The sequence below is a fragment of the Haliotis cracherodii genome, unplaced genomic scaffold (assembly GCF_022045235.1).
Source record: "Haliotis cracherodii isolate W230 unplaced genomic scaffold, xgHalCrac1.p SCAF_3, whole genome shotgun sequence".
NCBI classification, from domain to species: domain Eukaryota; kingdom Metazoa; phylum Mollusca; class Gastropoda; order Lepetellida; family Haliotidae; genus Haliotis; species Haliotis cracherodii.
Window position 1 is genome coordinate 66,020,022 of NW_027266286.1, and position 25,023 is coordinate 66,045,044.

The 25,023-nt window shown below is 43.7% G+C and overlaps 1 protein-coding gene across 3 annotated transcripts in view; it reads right to left on the reverse strand.

Annotated features, from left to right (window-relative positions):
- LOC139474406 (metabotropic glutamate receptor 1-like) overlaps nt 1-25,023 on the reverse strand; it is a 65,405-nt gene that overhangs the window by 25,982 nt on the left and 14,400 nt on the right. For all 3 annotated transcript variants that reach the window (XM_071257416.1, XM_071257419.1, XM_071257418.1), the window contains exons 2-8: nt 23,292-24,100; nt 22,855-23,101; nt 21,466-21,698; nt 12,413-12,659; nt 11,327-11,525; nt 9,568-9,682; nt 8,252-9,137 (exon numbers count right to left, since the gene is read on the reverse strand). In XM_071257416.1, the coding sequence (XP_071113517.1) occupies nt 8,252-9,137; nt 9,568-9,682; nt 11,327-11,525; nt 12,413-12,659; nt 21,466-21,698; nt 22,855-23,101; nt 23,292-23,973 (2,609 nt within the window). In that variant the 5' untranslated portion in view covers nt 23,974-24,100. The remainder of the gene's footprint in view (nt 1-8,251; nt 9,138-9,567; nt 9,683-11,326; nt 11,526-12,412; nt 12,660-21,465; nt 21,699-22,854; nt 23,102-23,291; nt 24,101-25,023) is intronic.

Here is a 25,023-nt window from a genome sequence, read left to right on the forward strand (position 1 = left end):
CCCAATGGTATAGGCAATCAAAATTTCTCGGATGCGTTAAAGACTTGTTTGTTGTTATAAGCCTTCAACAGGCAGGAAATACGTCAATAAAACTGAAACCCGGACAGATAGAATACCCGTATCAAGTGGTGGGAATTTTCTTTTGTAAAGCTATTTCGGTCTCAACACTGTCATATAAACCACTGTTACCACTACAACTGTCACCCGGATAGGTAGAATACCCTTGTTAAATGTTGCGAATTGTTTGGTATGTTATTTCGTTCTTCACACTGTCATTTAAACCATTAGTACCTGTCTGGATAATAATCATTAATTATCATAGTGATCTTCCCGAGGCAGGATACGCTCACCTTTTCGCAAACAATTGGTATAATCACTATTTGATAGTGATTCATAAACACATGCTCATGATATAGTCGGAATCGTACAATCGACTTTTTTATGAAAATGTGAAGGGTTTTGTTGCTTTTATTTAAAGATCATTGTGACGGGAACAATTGGTAGCATAAGAATGGTCAGCGTTTTTTTATAGAATATTCTGTCTTGTAAGTGATTCTTGAAAGTACGTCATCGCATGTATTTCATTTCTATACGATAGTGATTCATAAACACATGCTCATGATATAGTCGGAATCGTACAATCGACTTTTTTTGTGAAGGGTTTTGGTTTTTTTATTTAAAGACCATTGTGACGGGAGCTATTTGTAGCATATGACTGGTCAGCGTTTTTTGGAGAACTTTCTGTCTTGTAAGTGATTCTTGAAAGTACGTCATCGCATTTATTGCTTCGATTGTGTTTCCATTTCTTGTGACTGAGACGAAAACATAAATACTCCAGGTGCAAGCACATGAAGTTGCGAAACGTAAATATCAATAGAGCATCGTTCGCACAGCTATGTCGGAAGGACAATGAACCCATTTACCACCTGTTACATTGTGCTGCTAAAATTGAACTTACATCTTGTCTCGGGGAGATTCATTAAATTCCCACTACTTTGAGGATCATTATAAATGGATAATTTTGTGTAGCGAGAGCGGTAAATGTCAGCTTGAGAATAGCGAGCGACTGTCAGAACCAAGGAAGAGTAGGATTTCACCAGATCATGTTACCGATTGAGCTGCTCCATGCGCGTCACCATCAGCGACGAAGACGGGGAACGCAGTCATGGCAAGCGTTGCAAGATCTACCAACAGACGCTGGTGGAGAAGGGGGGAGGGTAGTCAGCTGGTAATATAAGCTAATGAATCCTCTGGCATGCCATCACTGACGACGTCTTCGCCAGGCCGGGTAGCGAGTCTCTAGTTGGCCAAGATGGCGGATAAAGTAGTCCTTGATGACCAGAGTGGGGTGGGGTGTGTGTGTGTGCAGGAGAAGGGGGGGGGGGGGGGAGATACTATTTATCTCTGCTTGTGTGTGGTGGGGGGGGGGGACAATTTCATTTATACCAGCGCATAATAGTAATTATGGTTTTCGACATTGTCACGATCCATTATGTGGGCGGACGGGATCAGAGATCCATTGGAACTGACACTCACCCAATGGTATTGAACAGTCCAATATTCCTTAAGTGCTTAAGAAGGACCAAACACATAAAACGCCGAAATAATTCATACACAGGACTTTGTTTGCTTCAGTGTACATGATTTTTTTTTTTTTTGATGTCAACTCTCTGTATCTTCAAGTACTGAAAATTGATTGAAACTGTCACTTAGTGCCATGTTGTGTATCCTTGTTCTGTCGAAACACAGTCAGACGTCGCGGAACTGCCCTCCTGCATGACAAAGTGACTCGTCAAGGACCGTAAGAGACCGACCATTTGATATACGGGGAGGGGGGAGGGGGAGATTCTGTATCGAGCTTAGATATTTTATTTCCAGCTTCAGCCGCAAAACCAGATGTAGTGTTTAGTTAAAACTATGAGCCTGTAGTTTAATTTAAGGTAAACACATTGCAACAATGTACATTTTGTGACAGGCGATTTTTTTAAACAGTCTGTCAAAGCAAAAATTATTTTTTTCAAGAATTTTCAGGAACAATTTATTTTTATCCATAAAATCCCAGATCGTGCTCATACTTATGTTAGAAAGAAGCCTATGACCCCATACCCCATACCGCATACCGCATACCATATACCCCATACCATATTTCCTATACCGCATACCCCATACCCCATATCCTATACCCTCCAACATCCCATAATCCACATTGTACATCTCACACCAACCAAAAATACAATTACGTCAAACATTGATTACAGGAGTACGTCTTTATCCAACGCTAGTTTTATTTTAAAAGTACGCCATGCTGGTCGGATATAAATATACGAGTGATAGTTTAAAGCCTGTCGTGTACAGGTAAGCATTCTTATTAAAAGGCCATCTTTAACACAGCTTGAAAGTTTTGTGAAATATGTCCTTGTATCGATGCGGTCAATATGGAAAACTGCCGCTGTGCGGCCGTCATTAAAGATGGAGGTAAACACCCAATGCTCAATTTGCTTTGATGTGAAAAAAATGTACATTCTCTGTCAGCTTTCAAAATTGATCATTAGCTCGCTTTGTTTGTGAGATATTCTTGTCAGTGGAATTACTGCCTAATCAGGGATGAGAGCTGTACGTCGTGCCGGCAGCAGTAACGACAATCTATACATCAATACATCCATGGACTATAGCAATAAACAGACAAGTTTAACGCTAAGATGTTATTTATAGATGCGTGTGTCTGTAAGTGTGTGTCTGTGTCTACGTGTCTGTCTGTCTGTGTCTGTTTCTGTGCCTCTGTGTGTGTCAGTGTATGTGTGTGTTTCTCTGTCTGTCTGTGTCTCTGTGCATGTGTGTCAGTGTCTGTCTGTGTCTTTGTGTGTATCAGTGTCTGTGTGTGTTTCTCTGTCTGTCTGTTTCTGTGTCTCTGTGTATGTGTGTCAGTGTCTGTGTCTGTGTGTGTATCTGTCTGTCTGTGTCTCTGTGTGTGTCAGTGTCTGTGTGTGTTTCTCTCTCTGTCTGTCTGTCTATGTCTCTGTGTATGTGTGTCAGTGTCTGTGTCTGTGCGTGTATCTGTCTGTCTGTGTCTCTGTGTGTGTCAGTGTCTGTGTGTGTTTCTCTGTCTGTCTGTGCGTGTATCTGTCTGTCTGTGTCTGTTTCTGTGTCTCTGTGTGTGTCAGTGTCTGTGTGTGTTTCTCTGTCTGTCTGTGCGTGTATCTGTCTGTCTGTGTCTGTGTGTGTCAGTGTCTGTGTGTGTTTCTCTGTCTGTCTGTGCGTGTATCTGTCTGTCTGTGTCTGTTTCTGTGTCTCTGTGTGTGTCAGTGTCTGTGTGTGTTTCTCTCTCTGTCTGTCTGTCTATGTCTCTGTGTATGTGTGTCAGTGTCTGTGTCTGTGCGTGTATCTGTCTGTCTGTGTATGTGTGTATGTGTTTCTCTATCTGTGTCTCTGTGTATGTGTGTGTCTGTATGTATTTCTCTGTGTGTATGTGTTTCTCTGTGTATGTGTTTGTGTGCCTGTGTGTCTCACACACAAATTGGGCACACGTTATCACAACTTAGAATCCCATGGATTTACATAGATGCATATTTAGAATACATTATATGACCGAAAGGAAAGAAGAGAAATAGAAAACGTATGTACATTAACATTTCTCACTCAAACCCTTTTTTCTTTATATATGTATGTACAATCGTAAAAACGTTTTCGTTCCAATGGTTAGGTAAAACTGCATTGCCAACAAGCATCAGGTCAAACTTTACAACACAACTTACGATAGTGAATGCATCAATTCGTTTCTGGCTAATTTAGAATATGGACAATGAAGAAAGTACAGTAATCTACGGTTATAACGAACACGCTTATAACGAACTGACGGATATAACGAACTATGTTTTTGGTCCTGTCTATTTGCTGTATATATTCCGTACATTTGCATATAACGAACTACTGTTAAAACGAATTAAAATTAGTAGTCCCTTTGAGTTCGTTATAACCGTAGTTTAGTGTATATGAATTTTTACATGCCACATGGGTATTTTGGATCCTCGTTTACCCTTCTTTCTAAATAAATCAATTTTCAGTCACTATCACCATATCTATTATGTTTTTCCGACCTATAAGAAATATGGTGTATAAATTTATCTGCTCTTAAAGTGGATTTAAATCGAGAAAAGGTTTCAATAGTCCTTTGTTCAATGGGTAATGTATTCCACAATTCAATAGAGGATGGTATAACCGAGGATTCAGAAATCTTTGTACGTAATACGCTGGAGTCGTGGCATGATAAACGGAACAACTTCCCATCACCTGTCCCAGTAGCTCAGTGGGAAAACAGTGGGTTACAAAACTTAACACGATATGTGAGCTGCAGGTTCGATTCAAGTCATGGTATTTTCATGTTGAAAAATGAATTACTTTTAACCAATTTTCAAACACAATTGTGGTCACATCAGGAGGCACGTTTATAAAACGTTTATTGTAAAACCAAGGTATTAGAATTGAAATAGATTCATCAGGTCCCGGGCATTCCAGCGGAATGTCCCGGGTGTTGTTGATTTTTGCTGCCTTGGATGTTTACCATCATTTTGAAAACCTTCTGCTACTGTAGGTAGTGTGACGTCATCAGAGCTTTATAAGTTCTGTATGTCCCGACAGAGTGAGGTACAAGGTCTTTAAGATATGACTGTCATACTGGGATATATTTAATAAATTATAAACAATTTACGTTCCCCCTGCGCTCTGAAAGGGGCTCCCTTGAAGTTTCCAAATATAAAATGTTAACAGAAGTATATTTTGAGAAACCAGTTACAACTCTTGCTGCTGCTAGTGTGAGATTTTCTTATCTGTTACTCTGCTCCAATCCTCACTTCACATGCATCGTCAAACAGTGGTCTACTAAACAATACACTACGACCAAGCAAAAACTTAAAACATTCTCAATGAATGAACCATCGTCTCTGTGTGCGTGAGAGTCCGTGTGGGTCTGTGTGTGTACCTGTACCTGTGTCTGTCTGTGTGTGAATGAGTCTGTGTGTATGTGTGTTAGTCTGTGAATGTGTGTCTACCTGTGTGTATGTGTCTGTTAGTGTGTGTGTGTGTGTGTGTGTGTGTGTGTGTGTGTGTGTGTGTGTGTGTGTGTGTGTGTGTGTGTGTGTGTGTGTGTGTGTGTGTGTGTGTGTGTGTGTGTGTGTGTGTGTCTGGCTGTGTATGAGTCTGTGTGTGTCCATGTGTATGTGTCTGTTGTATGTATGTGTCTGTGTTTATGTCTGTGTGTGTATATGTATATGTATATGTATATGTATATGTATATTATAAATGTATATGTGTTTGTCTGTGTGTCCCTGTCCTGTGCCTGTGTGTGAATGTCTTTCTGTGTGGACCAGAAGAGTGTGTGCTTATTATGGACGGAGAGAAAACAGAAATAGTGAGCTCACCCTTCTCTCTCCAATACCATACCACCAACCTGTCAACCCCTTATGCCCTCTCAACATCGCTCACCCTAACCCCAACCTATTCCTCACCCTTCCCCTTTCCATTTCCCCTCACCCTTCCCCTACCCAATTCCTTACTCTACCCCGACCTTTGTCTCACCCTACCCCTACCCTATTCCTTACCCTACCCCTACCCAATTCCTAAATCTACCCCGATCTTTTCCTCACCCTACCCCTACCCTATTCCTTACTGTACCCCGACCTTTTCCTCACCCTACCCCTACCCAATTCCTAAATCTACCCCGATCTTTTCCTCACCCTACCCCTACCCTATTCCTTACTGTACCCCGACCTTTTCCTCACCCTACCCCTACCCTATTCCTTACTGTACCCCGACCTTTTCCTCACCCTACCCCTATCCTATTCCTTACTCTACCCCGACCTTTTCCTCACCCTACCCCTATCCTATTCCTTACTCTACCCCGACTTTTTCCTCACCCTACCCCTACCCTATTCCTTACTGTACCCCGACCTTTCCTCACCCTACCCCTACTCTATTCCTTACTGTACCCCGACCTTTTCCTCACCCTACCCTATTCCTTACTGTACCCCGACCTTTCCTCACCCTACCCCTACTCTATTCCTTACTGTACCCCGACCTTTTCCTCACCCTACCCTATTCCTTACTCTACCCCGACCTTTTCCTCACCCTACCACTACCCTATTCCTTACTCTACCCCGACCTTTTCCTCACCCTACCCCTACCCTATTCCTTACTCTACCCCGACCTTTTCCTCATCCTACCCCTACCCTATTCCTTACTCTACCCCGACCTTTTCCTCACCCTACCACTACCCTATTCCTTACTCTACCCCGACCTTTTCCTCACCCTACCCCTACCCTATTCCTAACTCTACCCCGACCTTTCCTCACCCTACCCCTACCCTATTCCTTACTCTACCCCGACCTTTTCCTCACCCATGCTTGCCGTAAAAGGCGACTATGCTTGTCGTAAGATGTGACTAACGGGATAGGGTGGTCAGGCTCGCTGACTTGGTTGATGGATGTCACCGTATCCAATCGAAGCTCATGATGTCAATCAGACTCGATTATTTACAGACCGCCGTCATATAGCTGTAATGTTGCTGAGTGCGGCGTTAAACAACAAACAAACATAAAACACGATTCGTCATCACGGTAAACGCTCACGACAATCGTGGAAAACCTCGTACGTAAACAGTGTAAGCCGAACTCAAGTGTCTCGTCACGCTACTCGTTATTGTCGTCACCCTCGACGTCACTGTGATGTGATCATTATCAACCACAACGTCATCACCGCCATTGTCATCAATACAATATTCAGTCATAACCAGGGTAAAAATCTACATATCTTCAAATCAAAAGTACACTCTTCCAATAATAATCTTTCAACGTTACACGAATCTCGTTATGGGCATTTTCAGAAGTATTGCAACAAGCACACGTTCAAGCAGAATGCCCCTCGGGGTTAAACACGTCATATATGCCAGATAGAATATTAGTTAGTATGAGCTATAACCCCATCTAGAACTGAGCTAACGGGGAACGCACCACTTAGCACCAATCTATGCAGATGGCCGTTTGCTGTGATGCCCGCCTCACCGAATGGGAGATGACCTTCGTCATTTGATTAGCATTGGGCGAGCGCGATCGTGGGGTCGGTCGGATGTACTCCAAATGGGACTAGTATTAGGAGAAATTTGGAGATGATGTTATCGTGCCGCTACGCAGTTCATTTCGGAAGCACTGATGCAGCACCGTGTGTACTTGACAGAGCACTAAATTCCCTTTAAATAGAGTGATCCAATCAGGAGAGGTTTGAGAAATCATGTCAAAGCATCACGTCAATGGTTTCTGGGGTTTTTCACGCACCAGAAATAAAAGACATTATGTATGACCGGTTAGGTTTCTTGAGAACCACAAGGTACGCAGTCGAAGTCGTATTGCGTAGCAGGAATGTCTTAATGTATGACCGGTTAGGTTTCTTGAGAACCATAAGGTATGCAGTCGAACTCGGATTGCGTGGCAGTGTTTCGCCGCATAAGGAAAGAACTTGTTCGAAAGTTTTGTTTTATAAAACTAATGTTGCAGTCATAAAGAACATCACGTAACAGAAGTCGTTGCTTTGAATCCCGTCGAGGAATTGTGGCATGGGGAACGCAGTATTCAAACAAACACCCCCAAAACCCCACAGATATTTCAGTAGCGATGATATACGAGTGAGCCCGAGCGGACTCGATTGAAGAAAACGCACGACCCACTTGATGAGCTAATTGCGCCTGAATCGTGCAGAAAAATAATCTTTATATTCTTCATCCGGTTCCGGTAAAATATGCTGTATCGTAGGAGGTATGCTCTGTCCTATGCTATGTTTCACTGGATAAGAGAATGGTCTATACTGTGTTCTATGTTTCAATGGCGAAAATCTTCTTACGATGCGTTAGTTTCACTGGGGACTATTCGCCATACTGTACACACTGTTTCGTTGAGGGGCGTGTTCCTGAAACTATATCCTGTGTTTTATCGGGGAACTCTAATTATTTAATACATACCATACCATACCATACCATACCATACCATACCATACTCTGTGTTAGAGTGGGCGACTATTCGCAATGTTACACTCTATATTTCATTTGGGTCAATTTTTGCCAACGCTATACTCAATGTTTCATTGGAGTAATATATTGGGTAATATTTTTCATCTTTTGTCTGGGAAGAATTTTCCGAATCGCACACATAGATTCAGCGCACGCCTCAGAACTACATAATGAAACTAAATGATGATGAACACAACTTACTTTTTGTCGACGCTGTCACAGGATTGCAGCGATTTGGATCCTATGTGACACCGCACGTCACGTGACGTTGTGAACGCGCCACGTGTGTTCCGTTCCGGCGACCAAACGATGACATAGACCTTTGGGAAGAAGAGGAGAACAAGCGACACCGAGGCTGACAGAGTGATGGAGATGCACGTGGTCACGACTTTGCTGTCGCCGCCGAAGTAGATGGGGAAGAAGCCAAGCCAGATGACACAGGTGGTGTACATAGTGAAGCCGATGAACTTGGCCTCGTTAAAGTTCTCAGGAAGGTTCCTAGTCTTGATGGCATACAGGGTACACATGAAGATGAGGAAGACGTCAAATCCAAGAGGCACAATGACCCCCAGGGTTGAGGTGTTACATACCAGCCGGACCCTCTCGTTGGGGTACTCCAAGTGAGCGTCCGCGGGCTCAACAATCAGCATGACGGTGATCACAGCGCACTCTACACCTATCACAATACCTGTAATCACAACCTGTGCCGATGCACTCATGAAGCGCGGCTTCTTGGTCATGATGCGTTTACTTCCTTCCAAAATGCGGGCGATCCTGTTTGTTTTAGTGACGAGCGCTCCGTAGATGAGTGAGAACGCCAGTCCTGGTAGGATGCGGGAGAGGTTGCACGACGCCATTGAAGGCTTGGCTACCAAGACGAAGTTGCAGCAGTAGGCGAGGACGGTTCCCAGTAGGATGATGTAGCTCAGCTCCCGTGTCGACGCTTTCACCACTGGTGTGTCGTTGTGCCGCACAAACACGTAAAAGACCCACAGCGTTACGACGATACATACACACGCCATCACCATGGAAACAATAGCTTCTGTATCGGACCAACTTATGAATTCTATAGGAATCTCTTCACATTCTGAAACACATGTCAAGAGAGATAAGTTATATACTAACATCAGAACTTGTCAAAAGTGTTTCTCTTTTCAAACAGATAGAAATACACAGAATCTCCGCCATTCACCACTATTTTGACTTTTACGCCAAATGGAATCTATTTCGGCGGATTATCGAAACTGGTTATTCTCTGGCGTTGACGTTTTATATGTTTAATGCATACTAATACTTATCCATTCATGGACTTTGTGTCACTCTCTTGCCTTTAATGCCCAATGAATCTGTTTCGGTGGATAATCGAAACTGGTTATTGTCTGGCGATGACGTTATATAGTTACTGGTTTTAGTGAGGAGTTTCATGTGTATAGTTTTGTAAAACTGGTGTAAGATCCCATTATTTGCCAAATAACACACAGATGACAAATGGCATTGAACGGACGTGAACACTGCACCTGAGAGGTCGACATTAGGTCTCCAGCCAATTTCACATGCCATGCAAGTGACGTTGTCTCGTACAATCTTGTTGCCCATACATGGCGTACACACCCAGCAACAGTCTTTGCCTTGCTGAAATAGACAATGACGTCATACACTTGAACAACTGATAGAGTTCATCGTTTGCTGAATTACCGGTCTGTCATGGGCTATACTGAATATGCATTTCATCCTTTTACGAAATACAGAGGATGCTTTAGGCTACAACGAATACATCTTACGGCCCACGCTGAAATACACGGGACATTATAGACTATAACGAATACATCTAACAGCCCTTGCTGAAATACACAGTACATTATAGACTATAACGAATACATCTTGCAGCCCTTGCTGAAATACACATGCCGTTATAGACTGTAACCAATACATCTTACATCCCTTGCTGAAATACACATGCCGTTATAGACTATAACGAATACATCTTACAGCCCTTGCTGAAATACACAGTACATTATAGACTATAACGAATACATCTTACAGCCCTTGCTGAATTACACAGTACATTATAGACTATAACGAATACATCTTGCAGCCCTTGCTGAAATACACATGCCGTTATAGACTATAACGAATACATCTTACAGCCCTTGCTGAAATACACATGCCGTTATAGACTATAACGAATACATCTTACAGCCCTTGCTGAAATACACAGTACATTATAGACTATAACGAATACATCTTACAGCCCTTGCTGAAATACACAGTACATTATAGACTATAACGAATACATCTTGCAGCCCTTGCTGAAATACACAGGACATTGTAGGGCATCCACAATACTGTCTCAGCACCATAGACAAATGTAGTATGTTGTAGGCAGTAAAATTATCTAAGGGTGGATCTTGATTTTTTGGACCCCTCCCTGCTGGATCCGCCCTTGTCAGCACACCCATGGGCGTACGACGATTTTAATCACTGGATTATTTTCGATTATTTTCAGACCGCCGTCATGACGCTGGAATATTGAGGAGTGCGGCGTTAAAAGACAAAACAAAAAAAACGTTTTGAAATTAAATGTCTGTCAGTGAATCGCGAATAAAGTTATCTATGACTCTTCAATGTATTGCGCGAAAGATAAATACAAACTTTCTGCTCAGTACATCACCTAACGCGAGGCTCTGGTCAGCCTAGTTCTGACATTGGAGTCTTGAAGACCAGAAAACACCTTCATCCATAGAGGAACATTATATTAAAACCGGACATACTACTAACAGTATATGTAGTTCATCTTTCAGACAGATCACACGTTTCTGTAGCTCTTGACTTTCCGACGACACGGACCGCCTCCGTGGTCTAGAGGTAGAGCGTCCGCCCGGAAAGCGGAAGGTCCGGGGTTCGATTCCCGGCCGCGTCATACCAAAAGACGTTAAAAGATGGTACTTGTTGTTACCCTGTCTGGCGCTCGGCATTAAGGGGCTAAAACAAGGACTGGTCGGCTCGGAGTCAGTATACTGTGTCTGAGTGGGGTATTCATGTTAAACTGCGGCATGGTATCTCAGTGAGCTAGCACTATAAATCGGCATCAGTCCGGACTAGTACAAGCACCCAGACAAACACACATGCACGTCGCTATATAAGTGCAATAATCTTGGACGCGACGTTAAACCCTAATTCACCTCACCTTCCGACGACACGAACATACTTTCAACCACTACAATAACTGTTATGGGCTCTATTACACGTTAAGCAAGTTCCAAGTAAACCCCTCACCGTCTGCTTCACCATCACGTGACCCTGCTGACAGGGCAGACTGCAAACAGAGGTCACTGGTTTCTCGGGGTCTTTCCCCGGCCAGTACACCTTCTCCCGCATGTCCAGTGACCCGGATATCCATGAGCCGATGGTGACGTAGTTGTACGTGGCATTGTCCCCGCTGCTATAGTTTCGCTGGTAGTTCATGATGTCGTATCTAGAAAGAATGTGTAGTGGGTTGAGTTACAATTATACACTTTTAACCTTTTCCGTTTTTGTTAAGGTAAATTACCGCCAGGTGCAAACCTTTCATCCCCCAAAACAGCCTAAACTAACTGAATTATGTAACTGCACGTGTTTTAACAGTAAATTCCCGAAAGAAGTCAAACTGTTGCCAACTTTTTATCCAAACATACGTAAACTACCGCGCAAAAGAAAGTATACACCCACGTTTGATGGAGGCCAGAAATGAAACAAACAAGAAATGGTTATTCGGTAGTGATGTTTTTGATAAGGGTTGTATTTTGGGGACTGTTTTGAGTCTAGTTGGGTTTTTATAACTTTTGTAAAGTTTTGGTCAAATACAGTTTTCAAATGTATACTTTCTTTTGCCCGGCAGTGTATGTTTAATGGTTGACTTATCTCTGACTAATTCCGAGTTCTCATCAAGTTTCACTCAGATCGCTAAGACGCCATGTTTTGTGTGCTGCCTTCCGTTATGTGGCGTGAAACACTGTGACATTAATGATTACCAATTAAAGAGAAACGTCAGAATCTAGACTGAAAATGTGCTGAAACAGTAGAACACAGTCCCCTTAAGGCACGACTGGGAACCCATAAACGTCCTGCAAACGTCGTTTTGTAACAACACACGTCCAGGAATACCTTCAATAACTTGGAATGATACACAATGTTCTGATTACACTGTTGAAAAGGAATAATAATAATAATAATAATAATAATAATAATTTCTTTTCTTCTTTTTTTTTTGGGGGGGGGGGGGTGCCGAGAATTCAGAGAATCTGCCGAAAATTAAGGTATTCGGAAAAGCAGGGAGTAAGACGAAAAGTGTCTACACAGAATATCCGATTACAAAGCACGCACCTGCCAGGAGGGTCACCTTTGTTGTTGAAGAAGAAGGTTTCGTTGCTGTACGTGGGGAAGGTGACGTTGAGGATGTGTTGGAGGAGGATTGTGCCGTTGATGGGTTTCATCTCCGGACAAAGTCCCCGGGCCTCTCTGCCACATATAGCGGTGTGCATCCGGTCCAGTGCGTGTGCCAAAGTGTACACCGCCGTCACTACGAACCCCAGCTTGGAGTCTTGTTCCGAACCCTCGAGTGTCTCGCTTCCTGAAAGTACAGTCAAGGATACAGGTAGAGTAAGTGAATGAGTTGGGTTTACCCCCTAATAGCAATTTTGTTTGTATGTTTGTTTGTTTGTTTGTTTGTTTGTTGAACGCCACAATCAGCAATATTCCAGTTACATGACGGGGGTCTGTAATTGATCGAGTCTGGATCAGGCAATCAAGTGATTGATATCATGAGCGTACATCTACACAGCTTGTATACGATGACATGCATCAACCAAGTCAGAGAGTCTGACCACCCGATCCCGTTAGTCGCCTCTTACGACAAGCATGGGGTCGCCATCATACAGCTTGAATGTTGCTGAGTGCGGCGTTAAACAAAAGACAAACAAATCTCCTGAGTGACGAGTGACCGCTTTTACCACTTAGCTACCCCAAACGCTCCTGAAAGCTATGTATGACCTTAGGTATCTTATACAGCACATATGTACACAGGCAGGTGGCTAAGTACAAAAGAAACACCGATTCGCTGTTATTTCGGGAGACAGCGTGTCAAAACATCCTTCAACACACAGCTGTAGGTTGAACATGCTAACAAACGTGCATATATCCCATGGCCCCGGTATATGCTGAAAGTGAGAAATCCAGCTAGTACCAAAACAATAGGTCAAAGAATATAACAGTTATTTTCATCATAATTTGAATTATTCTGTTACATGATAGATACTGTTGCCATGGCAACGGTCTGATTGATGAGTATCTCAGAATAATACAACATAATTGTCTTTCTGCAATGTGTCATTATGAAAATCACATCAAATGGGAAGACATATTGTAAGAATTATATCGCCTAGGAAAGATGTACGCAGTGCATATTGAAATGTTACAAGTAAAAATGTAAATGTGTTGGAGCCGCTATAACATGTTGTTTTATAAGCTGCAGTGTTCGTGATTGCTTCTAAGTATGCGAAGGTACAATCAAGCCAATCTCTACCAAACTAAATTTGATTGATCTCATCAAACTATTTCGCGTGGGCTTTCCACAGAAATCGACTTCTAGTTTGGTTATAGTGTTCCAATTACCCAAGCGCTAAGAGTGACAGTCAACTAAGCACATTTATGGCCTTTAATGGCCGGTCGCTTACAGCCAGGGGCTGCGATACCGGGGGCTGGTCTGGGGCAGGCATCTGCGCTCGTCGACATGTCTGCTGTACACGAGGCAACAAAACATGCAGTGTAAACATCAAAACGTCTGTGGCGTGTTCCTCCTTGGTGACAACCTACTGCTTTAAACTGCTGCAGAACTCCTGCGTGGCAAGCACCCTACTCATGTAGCACAACTCCTGCAAGGCAACCACTCTACTTCTGTAGCACAACTCCTGCATGGCAACCACTCTACTTCTGTAGCACAGCTCCTGCAAGGCAACCACTCTACTTCTGTAGCACAACTCCTGCATGGCAACCACTCTACTTCTGTAGCACAACTCCTGCATGGCAACCACCATACCTATGTAGCACAACTCCTGCAAGGCAACCACCCTATTTCTGTAACACAACTCCTGCATGGCAACCACCCTACTCATGTAGCACAACTCCTGCAAGGCAACCACTCTACTTCTGTAACACAACTCCTGCAAGGCAACCACCCTACCTATGTAGCAGAACTCCTGCAAGGCAACCACTCTACTTTTGTAACACAACTCCTGCATGGCAACCACCCTACACATGTAAGCACAACTCCTGCAAGGCAACCACCCTACTTCTGTAACACAACTTCTGCAAGGCAACCACTCTACCTATGTAGCACAACTCCTGCAAGGCAACCACCCTATTTCTGTAACACAACTCCTGCATGGCAACCACCCTACCTATGTAGCACAACTCCTGCAAGGCAACCACTCTACTTCTGTAACACAACTCCTGCAAGGCAACCACCCTACCTATGTAGCAGAACTCCTGCAAGGCAACCACTCTACTTTTGTAACACAACTCCTGCATGGCAACCACCCTACACATGTAAGCACAACTCCTGCAAGGCAACCACCCTACTTCTGTAACACAACTTCTGCAAGGCAACCACTCTACCTATGTAGCACAACTCCTGCAAGGCAACCACCCTACCTATGTAGCACAACTCCTTCAAGGCAACCACTCTACTTCTGTAGCACAACTCCTGCAAGGCAACCACTCTACTTCTGTAGCACAACACCTGCAAGGCAAGCCCTCTACTTATGTAGCACAACTCCTGCATGGCAACCACCCTACTTCTGTAGCACAACTCCTGCATGGCAACCACCCTACTTGTGTAGCACAACTCCTGCATGGCAACCACCCAACATATGTAGAACAACTCCTGCAAGGCAACCACCCGACTTATGTAGCACAACTCCTGCAAGGCAACCACCCGACTTATGTAGCACAACTCCTGCAAGGCAACCACTCTACTCACGTAGCAGAACAACTGCAAGGCAAGCACTCTACTTCTGTAGCACAACTCCTGCATGGCAACCACTCTACTTCTGTAACACAACTCCTGCAAGGCAAGCACCCTACTTCTGTAGCACTACTCCTGCACGGCAACCACCCTACTTCTGTAGCACAACTCCTGCAAGGCAACCACCCTACTTATGTAGCACAACTCCTGCAAGGCAACCACCCTACTTATGTAGCACAACTCCTGCAAGGCAACCATCCTACATATGTAGCACAACTCCTGCGTGGCAACCACCCTACTCATGTAGCACAACTCCTGCATGGCAACCACCCTACTCATGTAGCACAACTCCTGCATGGCAACCACCCTACTTATGTAGCTCAACTCCTGCAAGGCAACCATCCTACTTCTGTAGCACAACTCCTGCAAGGCAACCATCCTACTTATGTAGCACAACTCCTGCAAGGCAACCATCCTACTTCTGTAGCACAACTCCTGCAAGGCAACCATCCTATTTATGTAGCACAACTCCTGCAAGGCAACCACCCTACTTCTGTAGCACAACTCCTGCAAGGCAACCAACCTACTTATGTAGCACAACTCCTGCAAGGCAACCACCCAACTTATGTAGCACAACTCCTGCAAGGCAACCACTCTACTTATGTAGCACAACTTCTGCAAGGCAACCACTCTACTTATGTAGCACAACTCCTGCAAGGCAACCACTCTACTTCTGTAGCACAACTTCTGCAAGGCAACCACTCTACTTATGTAGCACAACTCCTGCAAGGCAACCATCCTACTTATGTAGCACATCTCCTGCAAGGCAACCATCCTACTTCTGTAGCACAACTCCTCCATGGCAACCATCCTATTTATGTAGCACAACTACTGCAAGGCAACCACCCTACTTCTGTAGCACAACTCCTGCAAGGCAACCAACCTACTTATGTAGCACAACTCCTGCAAGGCAACCACCCAACTTATGTAGCACAACTCCTGCATGGCAACCACTCTACTTCTGTAGCACAACTTCTGCAAGGCAACCACTCTACTTATGTAGCACAACACCTGCAAGGCAACCATCCTACTTATGTAGCACAACTCCTGCAAGGCAACCATCCTACTTCTGTAGCACAACTCCTGCATGGCAACCACCCTACTTATGTAGCACAACTCCTGAATTAGCAACCATCCTACCTATGATTGGTGTCTTAAATACCAGTTCGCCCCTATTATGTTTCTAGGTTTGTCAGCACCATACCCGTGCTCGGGGGTTTCACTAAATGTTAAACGTCCGAGACCTGCATCACTTCGGGCTTTCCTCCCACATTAAGCTGACAAGCCGTGACATAACTGGAATACTATTAAAAGTGGCGCTTAACCCAACACACTCACTTACTCACTAAAAGACCTACAGAATAGTGTCAAGCAAGTCCATTGTGTTGGTGGCTGTTCACATCAGGGTGGTTGTTTTTGTACAGAAATGTCATTGATGTTATTGCATTGAAGGCAGTGACTATACGCTGAGATTATAAAATATTGTATTCCTGTTTGTACAAACGGAACAAGAGTGGGTGATCCGGTGAATATTTGGAGAAGCCCTCTGCCAGACATGTGTCCACTTCTTCTGGTACTCCGTGACGAATGTTTCCCGTTGTCTGTTGGGTCGAACTTTCGCGTTGAGAGTCCCGTCTGCTCCCACCAACTCATCAAAATTCATATATTTCAATCGAACATCCTAGGGGCAGTGAAAACATTATTAGTTTTTACATCAAAATGTAATTTCGAAGGATTTGCTTTCAGAGTGTATGGTGGCAGAATGCTAATGATTTCCTAAACTTAGGTTGTATTATACGATGAATCGCTGAAATATAACGCTTCCGAGCAGGCCGTGCTTCATGGCCGATTTCTTGGCTACTCAACGCTCTAGAAATAGATTATAATCATAAGCCAAACTGTTGTTATATCGTATAATATCGAGTCAGTTATACATGGCAACATCTTAACACAAGATTCTAGACGATGATACGCACAATGGGCCCATAACGATGAAAGATAATGAGCGAAATGAAATCACGTGTCTCAAGATGGTATGTTCTGAAATGTGATCTCCTGTCTCTTAACAACAGGTTCCATTGCAGACAGTGGGTGGCCTTGCAGCGGCGCTTGTCGTACTCTCCAGAGGACTCTTGCATCATGAGGCAGGTCCCATCCTTCTAGGTTCATCTTGATGCTCTGATAGTTAAGAGAGCTTTCTAATTAACTGTGATACCGAAAATCTTCTTTATATGATGTAGTGGGGATTACGATATGGATTTTTACGCTTCTCTCTCGAAAGTAAGCCTTCAATTCCACCGTACGGGTTGGCCACAAATTCACTCCACCTTGGTGAAGTGTTTAAAGCGTAAAGGACGCCATACAGCTCCGGTCAAGGGAAGCGAACGAGTAACGCTGCTATACCAATAGGAATATGCATTAAGGCAGTTTATGGTATGATATAAATAGCAGTACATTTGTATTTCCAATCTCTTCCGTAGTGTTTACAGATGCTAATCCCTCTGTGTCACTCCCGTGCGATAGCTCCTTGAGCTGCCATCTCTCATTGAATTACGCTGTGACCCGTCATTGATTAGTTTAGTATTTACATAAACAAATTACTGCTAATATGTCGGAAGCTTCTTTACAGTGTAGCCTCACAAGCCACAGGGCGGCGACATACACTAAAGTTTAATTGGGTTTGGCGGCGATTGCCGAGATATTTGCCGTCGTGCATTGATCTCGACTGAAGTAGGGTCACTATATGATATTAGTGGACAACAGCTCACGTGCGGGCCTGTGTTGGCGTAGTGATTACTAGAAGCTCATCGCACCTCGTGTGATCAGCGAAACCTACTTAACGGGTAATAGGCGTATAGCGCCACCTTTTCAAATAAAGTGTTCATATCTTCAACGTAATCTCGTATCATGGCGTTCTAATCGCATTGATAAGAATTATAAGGATGTCCGTCTATGATATGGCATTGATGCGCATCTGTCAAGGACGATGTCATCATGGCGGCAATGACTTCGCGTGACGTCACATTGGGAACGTATCTGTATGATCTCTGATAACATCAAATAAAGTGAATGAATTAGCGTTCGTGGTCCGACTCTGATTTACACACAAACACACAATAGAACCTATCAATAATGAAATGTGGTCAGGCCAACATAATGCAAACAAGAGTGGCGATAATTGTGTCGGAGCGGGGTAGTTGTGTTGGGGGTCACTGACCCATTCAGAGAGGAAGCGTCCGAGATTGCAGGTCTAAATAACATGAGATCTAATCCTGACTTCCCACATGTCTGACACTGGGACATCACCTCCATGTGACGGGTCATGTTAAATATTTGTCTGAGTTATAGCACGGTTTGCTTGTCTCACGTTGACAGTCCCTGGACCGTATAATAAAAATAGACACTTCTGCCCAGCCCTTACTGTAATGCTATAGCTCGAAATGAAGCCAGTCTAGATTTTTTGAATCTCCAATCTCACTGGGACTCCGTTTCAATTTAAATGTGTTATTTGTTTCTATCAAAGTTACATATTTTCAGAGACTATGCGTTAGTCTATATGCCAGTGTATATACCCCCGTGTGAGATAAATTGTGTTATATATCGGTTGATCATGTTATTTCTGCGTACTCCGTACAGTGGTATACCGATATATGTGTGATGAATAATGTTATATATGTATCTAAAATATGTGTTATACCCCATTCGTGATTAATTATGTTAATATGTATCCTCTATACAATGTTATACCTATATGTGTGATGAATGATGTTATATCTGTGACCGATGAAATTTTACAAAGTTCAATACGTACATTCAGTTAGCAGTTAAATCACTGTAAGCCATTGTACAGTGGGTGAATACAGCTGTACTGAGTTGTGTTGGGCAACAACTGCACACTTAAATTGTGTGAGTGGCGGGTGCTATCGGTAGAGAAGGACATGCTCACCCTTTTCGCAAACACCTGGTGTCATCACTGATTTTCAGTGATCCGTTCAAATAATTTTCACTCCTGTTTTGCCTTTCACGTTCAACGGACATCGTTTTGGCAGATAATCGGGACAGGAATTTATTTCTTTTGGTTTTTTGTTTTGTTTGTTGTTTTTTGTTGTTGTTGTTTTTTTTTTGGGGGGGGGGAGGTGAGGGGTTGACGTTTTATATTTACGAGGCCTTGACCTTGATAAGAATCATTCCAGACGTATGACGGTGGGTGACACAAAGATTTAGTATCTTGCATGGTAATCGTATGGAGAATCGAACTCGGTTAACCAACGGTTAAACCACTGATTATCCACTCGCTCCCTATTCACACTTTAATAATGGAAACAGCTCAGTGTCACGTTGTACGGGTTATAGCCGCACGTTCACGTTCTCGCGAGACTGCTGTGACACCGAGTCATAAAGATTTGTACGAATGTTGATACCAGAAAACAATTGAAACTTTAACATTTTCATAAATATTACTTATTAACGACAACATACCGCAGTGTAATTGTACTCAAATACTTCAGTGTACAGATTGCATGCCATGAATTCTAGGATATCGATGAAGTCTTCATAAAAAAATTCTGTCGCAAAAATACCCTCTACTACGAGTAAACTACCTTAGGTTTGTTGGTTTGTTGGTTTGTTGTTTAACGCCACACTCAGCAATATTCCAGCTATACGACTGCGGTTTATAAAAAATCGAACCAGACAATCCAGTGATTGACGTCATGCGCACCGTTCTTACGACACGCATAATCGCCTCTTACGAGTAACATGGGCTGCCTAAGACATATCCTAACCCGGCACATGTAACTTCATATTAAATAATACTGGGCTATGGGTTCCTCAGTACCATGAATACATATTGATTGATTGACAGAGTTAATTGCCTTTAGTTCCTGACTATTTCTTCCGTCACGTGGTCATGGTTTACACCGCTAAGGGACACACAATGATTTCCATACAACCAGGTTTTCAAGGGTGTTTTTTCTTTATCTTCCTGCAATGATCTGAACCATGACTTCAGTGATCAAATGGCAGCATTAATGGCATGTACATGATTTATGAGTTTTACAAAGCAATGCAGCACAAAAGAAACTTACTGTCGCCACAGCATGGATGTAAGAGCGATGAACCATCACTACACAGTACATAACTTGCCTGCTTCTAAAAGGACCCGATGATATTCTTCCTGTCCGTTTACAAGCGGTCGTTTCTGCGCCTTGACAATACAATGTCGGGGTTTTGTTTTTCAAAATTAAACTGCGCCAACAAGGTGTGTTTCTTTCTTTGTCAATAGGTATACACTTCACAGGGGTGCATACTGACGTGTGGCCAACATGATATCGGATGTTTATGCTCAATCCTAAACCATAGTAACAGTATAAAGAAACGGCGACGATCCTAAAATTGATCCGTGTGGTTCAGAAAACACAAGCTTCAAAATTTAATTACAACAATCGATATCTTCTGTTATCGATATGCACGTTAACAATGTGCCTTGGATACTACATGCTTCAAATGTGCCCGTGCGAGTGTGAGTGAGTTGGGTTTAAACGACGCTTTCAACAAATGTTTCAGTTGTTTCCAGGTATGGCAGCTGGTGTAGGTGGAAAGCCCGAAGTGATGCTGGTCGTTTTACGTCTTTGGTGAAACCCAAACACACGCATGGTGAGGATAACCAAAGAAATCTAATCGGAGCGAATAACCAACCCCCCACATAGGATTCTGGCACAGCAAGGGGGCGCAACTCCGCACAATGCATATGGGCGACACATGTAAGTCTGACGTAAAAGTATGAAACGCTCCCCGTGGGGAACCCGTTAGTTACTGTGGGTAATATCACTGTAGTGAATACCTATTTGTAAATATAATAAAGGGACTTCGCTACCTACGCCATTGTATGCTGTAGAGTGGGCGTCAATGTACGTCTATGTGTAGCGGATGTGCGTGTACAAGTGTATCTGAATTACAGTGAGTGATGGAAGGGCTTCGGCCCACAAGACATGAAAAGTAATTTCTATTTACTTAAAACATTCCATAACCTGACACTTATGGATACGTCTCATAATATAAAGTCCGAACTTTTATCTGATCCCATGTCGGTGTTGTCCTGTCGGTGTTGTCCTGAACACTGACTGTGGCATGTAATGTATGCCCTAGGTCCTCTAAATAACCCACTTTAGTCAATCTCCCAGAACCTTGGGAATACATTTAAAAAATAATCCAGTTTAAGTCTAGACTTGATGGCCTAGTGGAGATGGCCTCAACTCTAGACATTAAGCAATATTTTGGGTTCCATTTGGATTTTAATTTTTATTTTATACATGTCTTTAAATATGGCATCTTTACTGTGTTAGTTTCAACCTACCTGTGCAGGGTGTACTGTTCCGTGAGTCACTGTCATCGCCTGGAAGGTAGCAGTTGAACCGCTCCTGCCAGAATTCCTCGAACCACGGGTTACGGGTGTTGTTGTCGTGCTTCAGTTTGCCGTAGTGGTCGTCAAAGCGTGGGATAGGAGGCGAGTACAGTCTCATGGAAATTCCTCCCGCCGCCAGCTTCTCCAAGCCCTCCACGACATCGCCACGACTACCCCAGCCGTCACTATCAAACACACAGTAGGGACGTATCGGTAAATCACATCACCACCACTACACCGCCACCAAACCATTAGGCCTATCCACTCTTGATTGTCGGTGAAGTACCAAAGAACATTCCTTTATTTTCAATTATTTTTTTTAATTTAGCGTACCTCATCCTACTACATTCTACCCCATCCCTACCTCACCCTTCTCCATCCCTACCTCACCCTATCCCATAAAATACCTCACCCTTCTCCAACCTACCCCATCCCTACCTCACTCTATCCCAACCTCACCCTATCCCATCCCTACCTCACCCTTCTCCATCCCTACCTCACCCTATCCCATAAAATACCTCACCCTTCTCCAACCTACCCCATCCCTACCTCACTCTATCCCAACCTCACCCTATCCCATACCTACCTCACCCTTCTCCAACCTACCCCATCCCTACCTCACTCTATCACAACCTCACCCTATCCCATACCTACCTCACCCTTCTCCAACCTACCCCATCCCTACCTCACCCTACTCCATCCCTACCTTACCCTATCCCATACCTACCTCACCCTTCTCCAGCCTATCCATCCCTACCTCATCCTACTCCAACCTCACCCCTTCCCTACCTCACTCTACTCTATTCCTACCCCACTCCTACCTCACCCAAACTCAACCTACCCCATCACCACCTCGTCTTACCCCACCATGTCCCCTTTTTACTCCAATTAGTATGTGACATTCAAATACTCTTATACCCCTCCCCTAGTTGCAGCCTGTTTCCAGCCAGTACCTGTCACAGTACAGTAGACAACAGGCCACCTGTAACCAGATTGTAGATTTATCAAAGGAATTAAATATGTTTGTGGTGCAAACTTAGTTCCTCTTCTAGTGGCGACACGCCTGGGTGCTGCTGTATGAAGCAGCTTAGCGCTACGACTGTCGTAAGTCTATATCAAGGTATGGGAGTTACGATCACCTTAGCACTAAGATCATTTCGTACAACGGCACCCTGATCTATCCGTTTATGGTTTTATGATTCTGCCTTTTGACAAGCACAATAGGTGAGCAACCCTGGATGCCTGCTGATCACACGTAACTGACCTGCTGACACTCTTACAAAACAAGAAATGGACTTTTTTCAACGCGTTGCACTGAAATAATATCAGAACGCGACCAACCTGCCTATTAAGAGGAACTTTCCCTCAGCATCATTCCTTTCCATCGCCCTGAGCAGTGCCTTGATCGTCAACCCCTCACAGAAGCAGACCACTACGGAAGCGTTGGGCCTGCTCTTGAGGTTTTGAATCACCTTGTCGAACTCCTCGTCAGTCCCAGAGCTGGACACACTGTTGGTGGTGGCGATACAGATACCCACTTCTGTAGCCTTATCTTTGAATGCCCGCATGCCACGCACGCCGTAGTTCCCTAAAACAGAGCAATAGAAATGAACGTAGACCATCTTAATTTGATAATGCGAAGACACTCTCATTCATATTCTTCAAAGCTTCATTAATGTCAATAGCAGAGGGAAAATGTTCCAGAAGTTGAAGAGCAAATATCCTAATACAATAAAACATATCAAATTTACCAGGGGCACTACACACAGTTAACTCACCATCCGAATTTATAGTTGAGATATAAGTCCAGTTAAAGTGACGTACAATATCCACCATTGCCTGAGCCTGATAGTTATCAGGGGGGACAACTCGGAGAAAATATTTATGCCGCTTGTTACTTAGATCCTCACTTGTAGCGGAGTAGCCTATCTGGGGAATGTTGAAGATCTGAAGTAGATTCTGGACTTGTATGCTCGCTTCGCTTGACCCAGGCCCTATGAGGCCAGCAATAGGTTGCAGATTCTCATCTTTACACTGGCTGGACTGATTTCCACCGCTAGATTTCTCATTCTGCTCCGTCTTGCTAGCAATGGCGTCCTTGATGAAGTCGATGCTCTGTTCCAGAGCAATGGCTGAATACCAGCAGGAGTCCCTGATATCACAGCCCAGTATGACGCCCGGTAGAATGTTGTCATTGTCGTTGATCTCATCCAGAGTCATTAGGACGGTCTCAACCCTCTGAATGCCATAGTGTTCCCGTATCCCACCACAGGTTCGAGAGTAGGCCGTAGCTGATGGGGGCTTGTGGTGGATGGAGAACAACGCACCAAGGATGACGTCGCCCTCAATACGGGCGCTGTGTTGTTGCGTGACGCACGTCACCGAATCCAGACAGAGATAGGTCAGGATGACGTACAACCCCAAACCTACCCAAGTCTTGGTGTGTCCATCTGTCATCATCCGCCGGTCTTAGTGGTCAGTGGAGCAACTATTCATAGGACCACCATGTTATATGCCGTCCATTCACATAATGATCCAAATGTATTTTACTCTTTTCGTGTCTGTAATCATCAGATCGTGACGAGCTCTGAAAAGAAAATCAATGAAATATAATTACACGGCACTCACGTAACCAAAAGGGATAATTTTCTGAAGACGTGATGGACTCTTCTTCCTTGGGTATTGACTAAAAATGTCGATATAATAAATTCTGGATCGTTCAAAAGGAATTATGCACAGGTTGACACTTGTGGTGACTCGACGGGAACAAACCAGGCGATCATGGCAATGGACAGTCCCAATGTTAAAACATCAGGACAAACCAACCGGACAGTAAAAGCAATTGGACAATACAACACGACAGCTAAGTCACTGGGACAATACAACCGGAAAGTTAAGACAAGGTGATAATACAACCCGAACGTTAAGACATTGGGACAATACAACCGGAAAGTTAAGACAAAGTGACAATACAACACGTACGTTAAGACAGTGGGACAATCCACCCGAACGTTAAGACAATGGGACATTGCAACCCGAAAGTTAAGACAATGGGACAATACAAAAGATAGTTAAGGCAATGGGGCGCAACACGAAAGTTAAGACAATTGGAAAATAGATATAGTTCTCGATATATGGCAGTTATGTTACCCAGGAGTAAAGAGCCTAATATGGGAGGTGGGTGGGGTGGGTGGAAGGGGGGGGGTGGGGGGCACACCATATCAACAAAGGGATATGAGATATTTAATGCGTTTTTTTCCTTAGGTCATTATCCTTTTCACTTTAAGCCTTTCCCCCGAGCGTGACAGATGAAGATAGGGGTGATACATATGCTAAAAACGATGTGAGTTAGCTTCAATTGCCGGTGCACAAAAACATGAACACGGCAATTACAATTATTTCCATCGTTAATGGGGGCTATTTCGCTCCTTCAAAATGGTTTCACTACCACTTTAATACACAAACGTTCGTGATTGCATTCTTAGCAGCCAATCAGATCGCAGGTATCCA